This window comes from Nomia melanderi, chromosome 11 (assembly GCF_051020985.1).
Source record: "Nomia melanderi isolate GNS246 chromosome 11, iyNomMela1, whole genome shotgun sequence".
NCBI lineage: Eukaryota > Metazoa > Arthropoda > Insecta > Hymenoptera > Halictidae > Nomia > Nomia melanderi.
In genome coordinates this window covers 9,028,655-9,046,931 of record NC_135009.1, presented here as the reverse complement: position 1 = coordinate 9,046,931, position 18,277 = coordinate 9,028,655, and the positions used below count along the sequence as shown (strand labels likewise).

The following is an 18,277-nucleotide window of genomic DNA, read 5'->3' as shown; positions in this document are numbered from 1 at the left end:
GAGGCCTCGTTACGGCCATTATACGAGGCAGGGGCGATTTCGTGAACGATGATCGGAGACGGATGACGGGGGACTAGGGTAATCGTCCTGCGGACCCGCATTCGAACGGATCACGCGAGTTCCGGGTTATCTAACGCGAGAAAGTACGGCTCACCACAATTCAATTTGCCGATCCCGATCCACTGAAGTTTTTTCGCGGAGCGTCGGGACGTGCTCCGTCTCGCCTCGTTTCACCGTGAACTTGCGAACCGATTGAACGTTCCTACAAGATCGTCGAAGCAGGGTAGAACCCCTTAGTTTATGTTATTTGAAGACGAGACGGGGTGTCTGTATTCATTCATCTTCTTCGACTAATTCTGGTTCCATTTTCGTTTGAAACGGGAGGAGATGAAGATAATATCGTCGCTCATTTTTTATATAACCTTATACAGATATATATAGATTGCAGCATGTTTGCGACTTGATAGTACTAAAGTTATCATTATCTATTAACGTTCTATCATATCCTGATTTCAAGTAAATTCCTGAGGTTTATGTACCAGTGCACCGTTTCCATAACTGTTCTTTTATCGGTGTTCGATTCGATTGACAAATTAAAGCGTGCCCATCGCGCGTGCAGGGATCGCTTCCGCGACATGGGCGGGTCCCATCAGCTGTTCCAGCAAGTTTACGAGCGTTTAAACGCGACAGGCGGACTCGACGGCGGAATGGCAAACAAATAAATGTCGTGCACGATGTCGAGCGAACGGGACCGCGTGCCTCGAATGCTCGGACCTCGCTTGAAATTCTGCGTGTGACCGGACCACGCGCGCGCGCGCGATGCCCGACACGCACGTACCAACCAAGGCAGTAACGACGCTTTTGTCCTGACACGATATTAAAGAAAGTGAAATGTGCTTGAATTATGCATACGTACGAAAAGAAAGTAGCTTCGTGCCAGACCCCTATTGAACTATATCGATTCGCGAATTCCGCCTGGCCGAATCGTGAGTTCCCTTTCTAGTTTCCAGCTCGATCAAAATTGATTTGATTGAATCGATAAAAATCTTCGGCCCCCGTAGATCGATAATATTTTCAACATTCTATTCGAAATCATGTAATAGTTCCAAACTATACTATTGTGGAATCACCTAAGCGAAGAACGAAACGACAGAAGATCAGCTTTGCGACAGTCACAGGTTTGTTAACGTGGTTGAAGCAAGGTATCGGTTTAAATCAAAGAGAAACGACGAACGTAATACACGTTCGAATTATGTCGTAGAAAATCCACGGTATCATAACCGACAAATATACCAGCGGTACGATAAGATCGAAAATCGCTACGATTAGATTCGGTCGGTGACTCACCTTCGGCTTCTCCCGCTTCCTCTTGATGATCAATCCGTCGTTCTCGATGTAGTCGGGCACGTCCTTCCGGTTACTGAAATTGAACACCATCGTGTTGTTCTGCTGGTTCCACGGCTTGGTCTCCCACAGGCCACCGCTGCCTGACCCGGACTTCTTTGCTGGCTGAATCTCATCGGCACTCTTCAGGCTGACCACAACCTTGGTCGGCTGTTCTATGCTTTTCACCCGATTGATCAGATTCTTCTCCAGTTCCCGGTTGCTCAGGTTTTGCTGCGGATGCTGTGTCTTCGTGGAGACCAACGGTCTGATGATGCCGATTTGCTTTTGTGGCGGGGACTCTGCCGTCTTTTGGCATCTTATCGTTTTCGACTCGTTGGTTTGCGGGTAGGAAGCGGTGGTGATGTTTTTGATCAGACCTAGGCTGCAGATCGCTCCGATCGGCTTGCCATCGACGTTCCCCCTCGCGTCCCCCTCCACGTCCGCGTCTTCCTTAGTGTCCTCGATCTTTCTATCGCACTTGTCCGGTTCCAGCCTCTCCTGCAGCCTGGAGACCGCCTCCTGGTCCGTTACAGCGTTCGCGGAAGCGTTCCCGGTGAAAAACGGCTTGCCCCTGGATTCCGACGACTTCTCGTTGCGAGCGTCCGCCTGCTCATCACCTGGCTTCTGCCCGTTCTGCGTGTACCCGGGCAGGTAGCTCTTGTTCGCTGTTGGTTTATCGCTGAAGCTAAATTGCATCGTTACACCGGTCTTCGCGATGTTCTCCAATGCCGTCTTCGAGATAGTCTTTGGCGCGTCGACCACTTCCTCGGCGTCCTCGTCGCTAAACACGGTGTCCTCTATCAGCACTTTTGGTTCATCCTGTTTTTCTTTCTCGGTTGGACTGTGTATCCTCTCCGGAATCTGTTGTCTCGGGTGATCTGCGCTGCAGTTCAACAACGCGTCCTCCTGCGGTCGCGGGACCTTCATGGTTTCCGATGCGGACATCTGTCTCAGCAGCTCCCTGCTGGGACTTGGCGGTAGCTTTTGAATCGGACTGGACGTCTGTTTAGGCGTGTCCTTTATCGGCGAGGATGGACTGAGGAGGAGTGGTGAACTTTGCCTGAATATGTCCTTCATGGGAGAGGAAGGACTCTGCAACCTTGGCGACGCGATTCTGGGAGATAGGACGGGCGTCACGGGCGGGGACTTGACGCTTATTTCCAAGGAGGATTTTAGTTTGTTCTGTTGGGGCTCCGGACTAGGAGCAGGCGAGAACTTTAACTTGAAAGACGGCTCGGGCGATGGGGACGGGGAATGCGACTTCTCAATCTGCTGGAACTTGCTGACCACGGAAGACACCGACTGCACGATGGGCTCCGTGATCACGCCGTCGATGTGGTACTCCTCCTGACCCTTCTGGGTTTCGATCAGCTCAGCAGTGGGCTTCTGAGGCAGAACTATCTTTTTCGGCGAGCCGGGCATCAGCCTCGAGTTACCGTTCACGAAAGGTTTCGGTTGCACCGGTGGTTTCGCTACGACCTTCTTCTGCGATTGCGCTTTGAAGGTGTCGTTGATTGTTTTAAAAGTAGCCACCTTCGCCGCGACCTCGCCTTTAGGTCTCAGCTTCTTCGCGGACCCTTCGAAGATCCTCATAGTAGTCTTGACTAGATCCGGCGGTGGTCTTTCCGTCTCCGCCAGGAGCGGCTTGATCCTCTTCGGCTTGTTGACTGCTTTGGGCCTGTCCAACTCGGTCAGCCGACTCTCGATCTTCACGGTGGACCTATCTATCAGAATAATATGATCGTTGACGGGATCCGGCTTCAAACCGTTCGTCTGTCCCACCCGGCCATGGCTATTATTTATGTCCTCAGTTCCATTATACCTCATCAGCGTCTCCACGCTTCTAGCCCGTTTCATCGATTCATTACCGCGCGACGCATTCCTATATCTCTCGGTTTTCGCATTGGTCCCGGCCGCGTTCGTCCTCTTCGCGTACTTTCTCACGGTCTTCTCGCCAGGCTCGTCGTCGCAGTCGAGCAGATCCTCGAGGCTGGCTGCTCGCCGGAACCGTTGCACCGTCACCCGGGTCTTGTTCATCTCCCTGAGAGCAAGATTTAGGTATTTGCTCTTCAACTTGTTCACGATACCTGGCCCATACTGCAGCTCCTCTGAGCTGTCGCTCTCCCCGTCGTCGCTGGCCGCCCGATTTCTCGCCATTTCCGCTTTGGAACGTGACAACTCGGCCAAAACGTCCCTCTCCGATTTGTTGTTGCCACTGGTCCTACAGGTGGATCCTCCGCGGCGTTCCTCGCAGCCGGAGTTGTTCGCTTGCTCACCGGGTAATTTGGCAGCGTCCTCGTTCTCGGACCCGTCACCGTGTTCCGATTTTCGTTCCGTGTCCGTCGACGACTTGCTCAGCGGGCCGTTCGCGACGTCCTCCGAGTCGGAGCAGAGCGACAGATCCGCCTCGAGACGCATGTTGCACGCGACTGCTGCCGCTTGGCTGTTAGCGGCGGTCGTTCCGGTGGCGACGGTGGCGCCACCGGCTGTTCCTCTACATAGAAACGGCGAAGACGATACAACGACACCGGCAGCGGCGCTACCACCGCCGCTGCCAGCAACGCTTGCTACGTTAGCAGACGAGACACTGGGATGGCCGTTGACAGCGTTCTCTTCGCCGGTGTTAGCGCGCGATCTCGCCGACGACACGTTGCCGGCTACACACTGCTCTTGACTGTACAACAACGGGTCAGCGGCGGGTTCCGGCGTCGCGGACGAGCCGATCACAGCTGAACATAACTTCACGCTCGCACCGTTGCTCGCGAGAACCTTGTTCTGCTGTCTGCGCCGTTGTATCAAGTCCCTTTTCCACTGTGGCACGGCGACATTGTTGCCGCTCGATTCACCGGCGCTGCCCGTCGTCGCGTTGCTCGCGGTAGCCATGTTGGACGCGCGATGGGCGCGTTCGCAAACGCGCGGCCGATTCTCCACGAACAACTCTCTCACTCTGTCTTTCTCTCTCCGTCCCCCTCTCTTAGCGATTCTCTCGCTCGCTTTCCGACTCCCTTCGTCTTTTCTCTTTCTCTGTCCCTCTACCTGTCTGGCAGCCTATGAATTCGCTACTGGCAACGTTTATCTTTCCCTTAGAGACGACGCACGGGCATCGCGCTCGATCACGAGAGAACACCTCCCGTGGACACTATGGACGTGAACGGCGGCCGCCGACCGATCGTCGATAAGACGATGCCTGCGACACATGTATATACATACGCGACAACACGCGTTTCCGGCTGGCCGTTGACAACGAGCACACGCGTGTTATTATTCCATTCTTCTCGCCGGGGACAGTCCTGTCCGTTGAGCCGTGGCTACTGGGTGGCTCGGTGAACACTCCGACGGAGAGAGATCGCCGGTTTCGGTCCGCGGATCGATAAGCCTCTCTCGTCGCTCGGAGGAGACTGGTCAAACGAGACCTGTGCGTACGATCGAAAAAGTGAATCGAGGATGGCACCTGTTCCGCCGAGTGATGCACACGCATTCGCACATACACACCGTTTACAAGCACTGAACTGACAGGACTCTCCGGGTAAACTACGTTGGACTACCCGGCTACTATTTCACTCCATGGTTAGGCAGATCGTCGTCCGTACGCTTCCTAGGGCCGAGAGCCGTCCTGTCGTCCCCTGGCCGGCGAACCGAACGGCGGACCCCGTCGGTCGCTGGAAATCGAAAGTACCTACCAGTGTGCACGCACTCACGCACGCACCCGCCACACGCACCCACACAAATCGGCGACGAAAGGCGAGCGCACGACGGGGCCGTCCTCGCTCGTTCACTCGCACTCCGCTCCTGCCCCTGCCTAACAGCCTGCCTGCCTGCCTGCTGCCTGTCTGCTCGACAGAGATATCGCCTCTCTCCCTACCGGCTTGGATCCGCTCCGCTCGACTTCTATGCACCAGCCTCAGGGCTGTGCCTTTCGTCAGGCATTTCAGGTGTTGTGTCGAGGATCTACGAAAATTGTTGAGCTTTTTAAACGATTCTGGGATTAATAGAAATAGGAACGACTGTATTAGACACAGAGGAAATGGGTTGGCAGGATTTTTTAGCGCTATGATGTAGCGGGTGAAAGAGTAGGGGCATGTTGGGTTGGATGCGAAAGTGCCCGGGGTATAAGGACATCGCGGCACAGTACTGACCAGCCCCCTCACGTTTCACGCACACCATGACCAGTCGCTGATTCTCCACTCTCCTCCCTTCTCTTCTCTAAGCTACTGCTCCCTTCTCTTTTAACCAACAGCCCCGTCCTTCGTCTAGCCCCCTAGCCTTTTCCTTCGCGACTACTCTCGCTCCACCACCCCAACATGACGTCACGCTCTCGACCGACATCGCTCCTATCGAATGACGCGACATCCTATCGAAATCGCTCGTTCGGGGTTACGGGGGTATATCGCGACTAGGGCCTCGATTCCCCTCAGGCGGGAAATACGAAACACGAAGGGTGCCATCTTTTATCCTTACTCCCTTATAGGAGGGTATGTGGCTCCGTCTGTGATTACCTTTTACGTTTTTTCATTTATCCGTTGGAATTTGTTTCTATTGTGGTATCCTTGTAGTGTAAATTGGATTATAATGTACGCGTACAACTGGGTAAATGACTTCAACACTTTTTTTGCTTCAATCGTGTCGGTACGATCGCTTGTGGCCAAAAAAATTAGCAGGTTAACGAGCTGAACGATTGGTCGAAGCAGAAAACAGCTTTCGCCGCAAAAACGCTCCGATCTTTCATCGAATCGAACACAATTGTCGCGTCCTTGTACGCTTAATGGCCCACGCGGACTGGGCAAACAAAAAAACGTAACACGTGTCGACCATGCTTTTGAGCGAAAGGGGGAAGCGCATCCGGTGGACGATAATAACGAGTATACGGGAAAAACAGGACGGATCCGAGAATCATAACGAACGATGACCCAAAACGAGGAATCCCGAGCGCTCGAAGCATTTCCCCGTGGTCCGTGACGATCGGAATCACGCTCGGAACGTTTATTCTTCGCGTGCTTTACAAGAAATCGCACTGTATAAGCGTTATTATTTTATCGCGTAGTGCGAGACGACGCGCTGCCCCAGTAGCCATACGAAATAGTTGGCTTCCGGTGTCGACGTCGCTGTCGGAGCGTGCGAATATTCGAGGCAACTTTGACACTGAGTAGAACAAAAGAATAGCGTGTGGCCGATCGCAACAATTCATTGCCAGCATCGCCGTTTCGTTAAACGCATTATCAGAGTAAATATTTAATTGACTATCTGGAGCAGATAAGATCCTCGCTGAGAAACAATCAAAACGATTATGGCCCGAGACTTCGAATACTGCGCCTTTCCCGTCTTCTTGAAGGGAAAGTAAATCATCGAGCAGTCTCCGTATTGAGATCAATGCCTTTTCGAGATCGCGTAACGCTAACATTGATGCCGGATCGTTCGCCAGTATATCGACCACAGTCCTCGTATCAGTGAACGATCTATGACCGTTGATAATTACCGTGAAACACGGTGAAAGGATTGATTCTATGCAATTCCGAGTCTTCGCGGGTTCGACGCCACTGAATTGTAATCGCGCTCGCGAGTCCGCGTAAAGAAGCACACATTGTACATCAGCGCGCGCATACCTACGCGATTCAACAAATTGCGAGCCTTAAATTGGCTACGAATTATGACGCGAGCCATATTTCACGCTACGAGCATAAAGGAAGTAACTCGTGTAACGAGCAGTTTATTAACGCGAAAAACACGCGGCCGGGCCGACGTAAAGTCAGTCGAATCACAGAAATGCCTACGAATCGTTAAATGGAACCGCACGCGACTTATGCAACTAGTCTGGCATGATCTAACAAGCAATGCAATATACTCGTGTTATCGACAAATCTGGAATGGCCACCTTAAACATTTTTCACGTCCCGTAAGACCCGACTCGAAATCGCCTGAAAGTGGTCCGCCGGTTGCGCAATGCCGGTTCATTATCCTCGACATTAACATAAATCGTGATCCGATGCGCGCTCGACATTGTCAATTACCCGGGATGCACGCCAGTCGCGAACTGTACCGTGGAAACGATTACGTCTCTATTATCTGGCGCATAGGGGACGGAATTTATCATCGCGGACGAGAGATACATTCAGGCAACGATTCGGGGAGACGTTTCTTATCGTGTTCATGTTTATCGAAGGTAGGAAGCTGACAGTTGATGTTTGTGTATGAGCAGGAATGCGCGGTGCGCTGTATTTTCTCCTGTCGTGGTGTTAAAGTCTTGTTCAACAAGGTCATTGCTGTGGTAGTCATCCATGATATATAGTAAATTATTATATATAATAATAATCGATTGTTCCAATTTAACATTGCCGTTTCATTTAAGAACGCGTTGTCTTTTAGTTTCTTCAATTTCCTTTTCTCTTATTTTGTTTATAGTAAGTTATAGAAGATAAAAAGTCATTGCCATTAAATCATTATTTATCGTTTCAAACGTTTCCTATGTTTTTCGAAAGTTTAGATTTGAGAAGGTTTCTACAAACTCGTGGAAATGCGTTTATCAAGCTCCGATTCGCGTTAAGTCTCGTTCGTGACCGCGACGCGGTCCAGACTTGTCCGTTCGTTCGTGTCCGTCAGGTGTGAACCTGGCTTAACGTATCTTTAGTGTCCATGAGGCACACGAGGTTAATATGGCCGCCAGTTCTCGACGCGTACGGAACCAGTTCCAGGATGAAACCGGTTTGGAACTAGTTTCCATTGGTTTTTCGGCCCCCTGCGAGACCGTGCCGCGACCGAGATTGGCACTCGTGCCGGACTTCTCTCGGAGATTGGAACGGAGGTTACGTTACGAGGGCACGCTAACATGGCCGATCATACAGAGCAGAAAGGTAAGGGGAACTGTTCTTAAACGGTCCGTGGCTGTATCGCGTTTCGTGCTCCATGCAACGTTCGTTAACGCTTCGATCAACGAGGCTGGAACTCGAATCGTCGTCGCACCGAAAGCCGCACGGATGTTAGAACCGCTTTATGCGCCTGTACTCGGCGTACCCGTTGTTTTGCGCGGGAAAATCAAATACTCCTTGTGCCGTTTCTTGGCCAAATGTAATCTACACCATCGTATCACTAAAAAAGCAAGGCAAAAAAAGAGAACGTTCCTTGCATTTTTACGTAATTCTGTTTAAAACTGAATGATAATATAATAAAGTTAGAGGACTAGTATCGAATCGTTTTAACGCAAGTATTGTTTGAAAGGAGACAACGTCGACGGTCAAATGGAGATCAAAGTGGAACCCACGCTTCAGTGTTACGTGGAAGAGGAACACGAAAACGGATTTCCCGGTTTTGAAAACAATGGAGCTATACCGTCGAGCGCAGATGTTGGTGCATTGAATTTGTGGACCAGCAAGGCGACCACTTGCCTGATCAGTCAATATAAAAAGTACCGATCAATGGTCGGCCAATCGACGCAGATCAGGAGCCTGCGGGAGATGTTCGAGATGATCTCATTGGAGATGCAGAATTACGGATTTTACTTCAGCCCCCAAAAGTGCGAGAACAAGTGGCGGGTGCTGGAACGTAAGTACAAGAACCTGGTGTTCCGGGAACGATTGAAGAAGCCTGGTAGGATGAGACACTACGGCCACTGGGAGCACAAACGAGCGTTGGACGAAATCTTCAATGAAAAAAGGAGGCACATGTATCTAGAAGAAAGCGAATTTCCTTCACCAGCTGGCGGATCAGCGAAGTACACGTTCATTCTGCCGAAACCGACCGGCGAAGATCAGACTAACACAGTTGAACAGCAAAAGCAAGACGATCCTCTAGCAGCACCTACGTCTAACACCCTAGCGAATAACAAGGGAGAACAGACGGATCCAAACGGGCCGCTGACGGCACTTTTCGACAGGTTTCTGGAGGAGATAGCGAAAAATTTTGCGATCGCCGAGAAGAACAAGGAGAAGAGGCACAAAGAGGAGATGGCGATGCGGCAGAGTGAGCTAGAGGTGCAGAAGAGCCTCTTGAAGCTGAAGGAACAAAAACTGGAGCTGCAGAAGTGTCAGATCATTGCAGCTGCTCAGCACTTGCATTTAAACATGTGAGTGGGCATGTTCTATAAACACTGACACTCGAATGACTCTTACCAAATAGTAATAAGACGGTGACTTTATATAAATACTCGTGACAAAGTGTAACATAATAATATAAACATTTATATAAATTTAATGCTTCTTTTCTGTTTATGTTATAACATCCGATCAGGATAAAGAACAATGTTCCTGTATGTACGTACTCTTCTTGTCGATGTGCGCTACAGAATTCCATTCTGTTTGATCGGCTCTCCAGTTGTTAGTTACGGGTTCCAACGTTCAGGTGGTAGCACTCTCCACCTTTCCAGCTCCATGGCTCACGCCGCCGTGAATCACCGACGCGCGAGAGTCCTGTTTTTTCGACCGTTGAGCTAAGAAACAAGAAAAGTTTTTGATGAGAGCGTACTGTAAAATAAACAGTGACAGATGAAACTGGAAGATAAAATGAAGGACAAAGATCGTAGGCGTTAAAATCCTGAACGAATACGATTCACAGGGTCTAAGGATACATTGGCTCCAGCAGAAATCCATTATACAAAGTGGTGTACTGCGCGTGTTACACGTGCACTCGGTGCATCGTGTTACCCGCGCAAAAACACGGCGGATTCTGGTTTTATTGTTAAAAGTTGCACGGCGATCGTAGCCGCGCAACGTCCGGGGGATTACTTTCGCTATGTATTCCGCCTCGTGCTCTTAATGACTCAATTTATTAAGCGGCGATTCAAAAGATCGCCCTCCCCCGGGCTTCGTCGCATTGATATTGCACCTTCAAAAGATCGCGAGACGGCTCGACAGAGATTTATGACCCTTAAACGCAATTTCATTATTCTATCTTATCGGATTAACAGAGATCAAGCCCTTTTTTTTTACTTGTCCCTCCCAGGTTTATTTATGGACCGTTGATGCAGATGCGAATCATAAATTATTATAGGGTTCTCAGCGGATACATAATAGCAGTATAATCGGAGCGAAATTGTTTTACGTGTATCGCAAACTAACGTAAAGGCGCGTCGTTTGTAAGCGATGTCAAATTGTTATTGCTCCCCGGCGAGAGAAATCCGACGGAAAAAGAGGAAGAATTCGAAACGGTAGCCGAGCTGACTCGAGAGTGATAGGCCAGCCGGTGGGGAAAGTTGACTCGGGATTCAATCGACTCGGTGAATCGTATAATCTCGTGTAATTAGCATTCACGGTATAATGCTATTCAATTCGTGATGCGATTAATCGAAACACCGTGAGAAAAAATCCCGCGGAAAGTGAAACCGCCGAGTCCGATGTCTATAGAACGGTTCCCAAGATGACTCCCTTCCGATAATACGCATCCACGATGCGCTCGAAAACAGAATACTGTCGTCTCTTGAAGTAGAACAGATGAAAAGAGAATTTTCCGTGTGATCGTAACAGTTTCCTTTGAACAATGAATTTTGTCGTGACGCTGAAGAAATCTTCTACATAGCAGAGTTTATTATATAACGGTTGCGGATGAAAATTGAATTCGACAGTGTGCCGAGGCAATCGCCAGGCAAGGGACTCTCCGTTCGATTGAGTTTGGTCACGGCGATGTCGAGCTTGGTTCTCGATTCCGTACCAGACTGCCTTGGTGTCACCTTACATTATACAGTGCATGACGATTATACGTTTGGAATTTTAAAAAATTCATTCCTGTTACACGCTGCGCGTATCGGAGAACAGGTAGCCGCAGCTGTAGATCCTTTCGAATGTGTTTCGCGCACTTTAACGAACACTGCGACATCAGGTGAATTTTCCTTTGTTAATTTTCTACGGTCGCTAAAAACGGTTCTTCTAAGCGGTAGCTGAGAAAAAGTAGAGAATATCACGGTGTCCAGCGACGCGTGCACGAGCGCGCGCGCTCGCGTCAAGAAACGACAAAGGGCGAACAATTTTATAAACCGTCGCGAGAGCTTTTCGGGAAAAAATCGGTGAAACCGGTTACACCCGCTCCTTGTTGTATTCGTACGCACCGACGACACGTACGCACCGTATATGATACGCGCACACGGATCACCAGTAAGAGTTAACACGCGAGCACGTGCAGGTACGTGGGTACAAAACTTTTGCGACTTACACTAATAACCCGACATATTTCGAAAAGCGATTCGATAAAATCAGCCCTAACGTCGACGTTTATGCGCATAAACAAAGTTTAAAACTATGTTTAGTCCGACAGGTTGTTGAACTTCGTATAAATAACTCGAATAGGGACTCGCTAGACTTGGCATAACGCGGGTAGCGTAAATTCTTAATAAAAATTGGGAAATCGATAAACTATGTCAGCTGTTGTACCTATTCTCGTAGCATATACCAAAGTATGTCCTTAAAAATGTTCATGGTTCACGGTACACTTTTGCAAACTCGAAATCAGTCCAAACTCTAAATGAGCATGTTTTAAAATAGAATTATAAATGAACTAAATAAATGTTCACTACCAGCTCCGTGTGAAAGATCAATTTTAAACAGCATGTACAAATCCTATCACGAATGGCAAGCCTGATGTTATTTTCAAAAGTATACCCACCGATTAAGAGCGAAACAGATCGCTTGCCGCTTGGTATACGAAGTATACCAAGTTGTCGATATACCCGCGATATAGGGAGCGAGTGGGGCGCCGTTGCGATTGGGTACGGGCGTGAGTACGGCGGGTAATAGCGCGGAGGCGGCCAGTCGTCCAGTCGAGCCGCGACCACCGAGCGGTGAGCGTATCCTTCGTAGTTTCTCGAATCTCACGGCAGCGAAAACAACAAAAACAAACAAACAAACAGAGGAAAAAATAAAAATCCAAAAATCAGCGGTGGAGAGCAACCGAGAACAACCGTCAGTGTGTTCGACGATGAGTTTCCGTTCGCAAGGCGCCGCAAAAGCTGGTTGAACCGTGGAGAACCGAGCCCACCGGATTCGCGTGCACAGAAGTAAACAGAGGGCGAAGGAGGACACGCGAATCGTTGGTGCGTGTCCACGCACGCGTACAGGGCTCCACACGACGCGTCATACGCAATGTGCATACTGGCGGCGGTGTAATTAGATTCGCGTGACCCGTGTACTTTCGTTGCGTGCCAGACATCGTTTCCATGCGTCTGAAATCTCAGGAACAACAATAGACAGTTGGTTGTCAACCGCGGGATCAGTTCGAGAACGACTGAGCCTAGGAACCTAGACTTGGCGACCATCAAAACGTTGACAGTTCCGGAACCGGAGTTAGCCCACGATCTAACCTAACCATTCGAACCTAAAAACCAGACTGTATCGCTCAAGCGTCGTATGTGCATCCTTGAGGTTTAACGTGGAAGGATAAGAGGTTCGATCGGTTACATAGTTTGCTCATTTTACGTGTTGGACGTTACGCGCAGGGAAAAAGAGGTAGGGAGCGGGGGACAGAGTAAGAGAGAGAGGGGGGAGAGAGAGAGAGAGAGAAAGAGAGAAAGAGAGAAAAAGAGAGAGAAAGAGAGGAAGATCGCGAAAACGGTTGTGCCTCTTGTTGATCCACCGAGGTTAGAGTCAGATTCGTATGCATCGCATCCAGGCCTGCATCGCGTTTTGCAGCACGTTGTGAGCCCCGAAGGCTCTGTCTAAGTAACAGTACTTCCTCGCGCTTGCTGGAACAAGCCTCTCTCCGAAGAACGGGACCCACACTCCACGAGCTCGCTCTCCACACGCTGCTTCTCGCGTCCCTCCCTCCCCATCCCTCCCGCGCTCTGCGCCCGCCGCCGCTAGTCCTCTTTCGACCGAACACTCTCTTTCCCTCTGTGCATGTGTACCCTTCTCCCTCTCTCTCTCTTTCTCTCTGTGGCTCCTTCGCTGTTTCTTTCTGTCCCGCTGTCTTTGCCCCTCTTCCTCCCCCTCTATCGTGGACCGAAGTAGTCTGGCCGGTCGAGCACGGGGAGTCTCGTGAAACCAGTCCTCGTACGGTGGACCTCTCGGTTGGGACCTGGCAAAGAGAGGAGGTCGCTCGCTTCCACCGTGTGTAAACCGGCACCTTTTGCACCTGCCGCGCGATTTCAAGTTTTTCGGTGATTCCGCGCGAACATCTTCCCCCACCGCGGCCACCCCGTAACGGACCGTCCCGGGAAAATTTCCATTGGCTTTCCGTAGATTCGTTTCTCCTTTTCTCTTGTATCGCTCGCGTGTTTCGACACGTCCGTATTGGTACAGCTCCGTCTCTCGGTGAACACGATCCGCCGCGTGTTTATCGCGTAAACCAGTCCTGCCGGTCGGAAGGACGCAGGTCGGCCGGTCGTTTGTTAAAGTGGCACGCTTTTGCGTTGTTGTACCCGATATATCTGACCTGCAGATTCCGGGTGGAGCTTTCAGTTCAACGTTGGGAGAAGGTTCGAGGAAAACGCTTGGGGAAATAGTTGTCGCGAGAGTGGACGAGGAAAAGGGGAGCATCGGTGTTTCGCGCCAAAGAGTACGGAGGACAGAGTTGGTGTATACGGTTGGTGGGGAGGAAACAGCGGTCCAGCGGACGCACACAACTGAACGTAGCCTGTTACGCGACAACCGTGATGCTCGCGTCAAGACGCGCGCCATTTAAACCGTCTCCGTTTAATATTTGGTGGACGTCGAGCGGTGAGCTCGGGCAAGGGATTCACGAGTGAAGATAGGGGACAACTTACCGCCGTCGACGGTCAATCCTTTTTGAATCTTGACACGTGCCGAGGATCACGCGAAAACCTGCTGCCGCCATGACAATCGCTGTCGCGACGACGAAATGAGCTAGTGTTTCGTCGCGGACGCCGCTACGGTTGCAGGATCATCCGTCTGATGAAAGAGAGGTTATGTCGCACTTTCTCACTCTGCCCCCCTTTCTCTGTCTGCGTCTGCACTGAACCTAACCTCCAAGTGTCTCGGTCGCGAGTCCCACTAATCTAATTCGTGCCTGTTACCATCGCGCACTAGATGGAAGCGTCGCTTTTGCGCGCCGTACGATATTTAACGTATTTTTACAGGTACTGTGGATCGCCACGAGATCCGATCCACAGGAGATCTTAAGGGGACGATTTCAACTGTCGCGAGCCGGCGGAAATTCGAAACCGCCATTGTTGAAACGGAAGTCGCCTGAAGTGTTGGTACATTGTTGTTTGTGCGTTCGGTAGAATCCGATATACGCATATCCGGTAACGTAAGCGTGCGACCAATCACGCGGCTGCGGTTGCCATTGATTTCGATAATCGAAAGCCAATCGATTCCCGCGAAAATAATACGGTGAAGTGGTTGATCACGGGACGCGCGAAGCCGCAGAACACGGGTGCTCTTTCTACTCACGGTGTACGTGTACGGCTGTGTTTTTTTAGTGTTTTATTGGTCATTTTCCCTCTTCTTTATTCCAACCGTTGCGGGGCATTCGTGGCGTGTGCTCTAACGCCGAAACGAATCGATGGATCGACGTTGAAAGGGAATCGCTTCGAGGAATTCGCGGGGATACCAGCCAGCCAAATGAAGACCACACAACGCGCGCTCGGGTAAGTCAAACCCAACGGTTTTAACGTACTTTTTGGTGGTTCTACAGTCATGTAAACCTCTGTTACTATTTGTCCAGTATTTTAATCAAACGTGAGTAATAGCGAGACTAATATTGAGTATTGTTTAAACTAAATAACTTTCCGTTAACATTTCAATATTTTTGTACGTATAACCCTATCAGTTGTCGCTGTAACTGACATGATGGCGTCCATGCTCCCAACATGCCTCGACTGTTGAATATATAAATAATCAAAGACACGTGTTCTTCATGAATAATTTCATTCTTTCGAATGAGGAACAGTGTGTTATTTTTTTTTTGCCATTACTTCGAGTTACACGCATCTGGTTACTTCCCCAGCGAAGGGTTCTTCGGCGAATTGCGCGCCATGCGTCTAGTTACACTTTACGTCCCTGTGTACAGTTAACGATAACAGTGCTCGTCGTAGCTCGCAATAAAAGCTCGTTCGTATAACGAGGAACGTAACGAGCCGCGTTTGTTCAGCCCACTGAAACGTTACGGCTGTAACTGTTGATGCTGTAACTGTTGCAAATAGGAAACCCCCAGACTATCCAGGGGAAAAGTTTTCCCTAGATCAACCCTACTAGAACTGTGTACATCCGAATTTTAATGATAATGATGACTCATTTAACACTAGAGCTACCAAATGGGTCGAAATGACCCATTTCGTGTCACTTTTGCACCCTTTTTTTCGAAGTTATAGCAAAGGCACAGACGATTTTCTGAGAAATTATTCAATAAATTGATTTATATAAATACAAACTAGAATTTAAGGAAATTGTACACTCAATAAATGTATTTTTATATATTTTATAAGGAAATACAGAATAATCAATTTTTTCTGCTCGGTAGTTCCAGTGTTAAAACTGCAAAAGAAGCATTCCTAGCAGTTAAAAATTATAAAAATAATTTAGCTACTTAACAACTTAGCAACTTAGAAATTTAGCAAATTCGGCAAAGTTGAAGCATACTCAAATTAATGTTCTTATATGCGAAAACTACTGAAACTCTTCGCAATTCGAATGGAACGAAACAGTAACCTACTAAGAGAAGTTCTTCGTCAAACGTAAACGAGTTTGATCACCCAGCAGTCGGAATATCTCATTTTCTAAGAATGTCCGTAGGTGGCAATAGTGCGTTACCGTTGACATTTGCATCATCCGGTAACATCGCGGTATACATTTTCTCCGGTGCCTTGGCGTGCGATTACGGACGCGAACGAAGAATCCATCCGCGCGTAACGCCAACCGTTTTCCAAAGGATTCCGCAAAAAAAAGATGGAAAAGGAGAAAAAACGGGTTCCGCGGAATGATTAATGCGGTCGTTTCGTAAGGATGGTTGCTCGGTACGTCTCTGGGTACCGGGGTAGCCGTGGACCGCCTTTAATCACGGGATTAACATTCGCCCCGTGCGTCTGCTTAATGCGGCCGCGTGCGAGGCCGTTGATAAATTAACAGGTAGCCGGGTTACAATCGAAAGCCAATTACACAGCCGCGTCGTTCGTTAGTCGTGGCGAACGGTTCGCGAGTATCATCGGTAGCCTGGAATCTCGCCTTGAACAGTCGGGTAGCCCGTTAGCCGGGACCGCGTGCGCGCGCGCACCCCACGTGCGTTTCTCGAAAAAGGGGAAAAAAGAAGTTGAGGATTCCGCGATTCAGTAACGCGCCGTTTCTCGGTATAGAGAGACACGGACAGATAAGATAGGATAACAGCGCGCGCAGACAGCTATGTAAATGCTGCGTGTCCCGTGGATCGCGCGGCGGTTAGGGTATGCATTGAAAATGTCAGGTGCTCGCTGCGGTTGAAGCACCGCGTGTCGATCGTCGGCGGCTCGGTGTCGCCTGCAGAACACCTGCGCGAACAAATTGAAATGCTAATTCGGGTATCTCGAGTTCACGATGTTTTCACGTAGGACTCTAGAAGCTACCCATGGGAAAACGAATTTTCTAATCGGTCGTTGATCCCTGTCCCCTACATTTTTTTCTCTTGTTGGAGAACCAGTGCCCGGGTTGATTCACTGGAGATAAGGATTTTTACGAAACATCTTGGACAATTCATAGCTACGCTGACTTTTGAGGAGTTGAATCTTGTCTATTGAATCATCTAGGTGATTAGATTTATGCTGTTAGGTTGTTTGGAGTATCTGTCTATCTGCTTGCCACACGAATCGAACACTTTCCATAGAGTGTTGTGGTCCGCTATCACGTTTCAATCATGACTCCCGGAGAACCTTTCTCTCTGCCCGTTGGAAAGATTAAATTCCCGGGGCACGCAACCGGCCGTACACTCGTTTAGAAACAATAACAGTATCGCGGTCGGGTCTTTGCATACGAAAGAGGGGCCCCCGAAGCGGTTATCGCGACCGATCCGAAAGTGGGGCTCCCCGAAAAAGGGAATAGAAAGCGGGAAAAATGTCGGATGAGAATGCAGAGCGGCTAGCTGATCGTCGCCTCGGATCGGTGAACGTGTTGCCCCGACAGGAAAACCACGTAGGGATCCACGCGAAAGGTGTTTTGGTGGGCGGGGCTCCTTGGATCGCGTAAATTCCGCCTTCTAAATCGAGAGTTTTTATCGCTTTATCGCTAAATCCTTTGGAATCCATCGTTTGGTTACACAGAATCAAAAGCATCTTGTTTTTTTCATGTGGTACATCTGAAAAATGGTTTCCATAGAACATATATTTACGTGAAAACGTATTGGAAAATCGTTTATAGGTCGGCAGAGATATTACTTTTCGAACAAAAGCATCAGGACTTGGTTTTCATAGGGTTAATTGGAGGGTACCCGCGTCTCTTCGACAGATCTCGTTTGAAAGATCGTTCGACAACGTAACCAGCAGGAAATTGCGACGAATTTGTTCTCCTACCGGTTCGCGTTTGCCGATGAACAAACGATAAAAATGAAGCGTCCGCCTCTAACAAACGCGGGAACTGGGCCCATTGTGGAACCCATTGCGCGACGCCTGGGAAAAACTTTCTTTTTCCTCGTTCGCAAAAAAAAGAAGGTTCGACTGTTCGCGACATGGCTCGTCCTATTCGCTTTTCGTTCGTTCCTCGACTTTCCCGCGCCTCTCTGGCTTCGGGCTCTAATTAAAGCGTTTCAATTAAGGAGATCAACCGGCCATTGTGCTTCTCAAGCGATTCGATCCGATGAATTTTCCCTCAACGTCTCTTCAGGTCTGGGAAAGTCGTCCTTGATGCGATTAATTGCAGAAAGCGGATCTCTCTCTCTCTCTCTCTCTCTCTCTCTCTCTCTCTCTCTCTCTCTCTTTCTCCCTCGTTTCCCCGTTCGACGCCGCGTCGAGCTGGAGAAACAGCCGAGTTTCTTCTTTCTTCGTTAACTCTTAATT

At 49.4% G+C, this 18,277-nt stretch overlaps 3 protein-coding genes across 9 annotated transcripts in view; 2 read left to right on the top strand and 1 right to left on the bottom strand.

Moving 5' to 3' along the window:
• The window catches only part of bif (protein phosphatase 1-binding protein bifocal), a 39,159-nt gene extending 33,483 nt beyond the window's left edge, over positions 1-5,676 (bottom strand). For 2 of the 3 annotated variants that reach the window (XM_076372233.1, XM_031984951.2), the window contains exons 1-2: positions 5,523-5,676; positions 1,348-5,334 (exon numbers count right to left, since the gene is read on the bottom strand). In XM_076372233.1, coding sequence (XP_076228348.1) covers positions 1,348-4,269 — 2,922 coding nt within the window. In that variant the 5' untranslated portion in view covers positions 4,270-5,334; positions 5,523-5,676. The remainder of the gene's footprint in view (positions 1-1,347; positions 5,335-5,522) is intronic. The other variant, XM_031984950.2, reaches the window with a different exon arrangement.
• Positions 5,677-7,859: 2,183 nt separating this feature from the next.
• On the top strand, positions 7,860-9,642 carry LOC116430590 (uncharacterized). The gene is made up of 2 exons (XM_031984965.2): positions 7,860-8,231; positions 8,596-9,642. Exons 1-2 carry the CDS (start codon positions 8,207-8,209, stop codon positions 9,441-9,443), a joined length of 873 nt encoding a protein of 290 aa, XP_031840825.1. The 5' UTR covers positions 7,860-8,206; the 3' UTR covers positions 9,444-9,642.
• A 2,457-nt stretch (positions 9,643-12,099) lies between these two features.
• The window catches only part of LOC116430589 (uncharacterized), a 160,681-nt gene continuing 154,503 nt past the window's right edge, over positions 12,100-18,277 (top strand). The window contains exons 1-2 of one of the 5 annotated variants that reach the window (XM_031984956.2): positions 12,100-12,394; positions 14,396-14,908. In XM_031984956.2, coding sequence (XP_031840816.1) covers positions 14,883-14,908 — 26 coding nt within the window. In that variant the 5' untranslated portion in view covers positions 12,100-12,394; positions 14,396-14,882. Of the gene's footprint in view, positions 12,807-14,087; positions 14,222-14,395; positions 14,909-18,277 lie in introns of those variants that run through there. The other 4 variants (XM_076372238.1, XM_076372236.1, XM_076372235.1 and 1 more) reach the window with 4 other exon arrangements.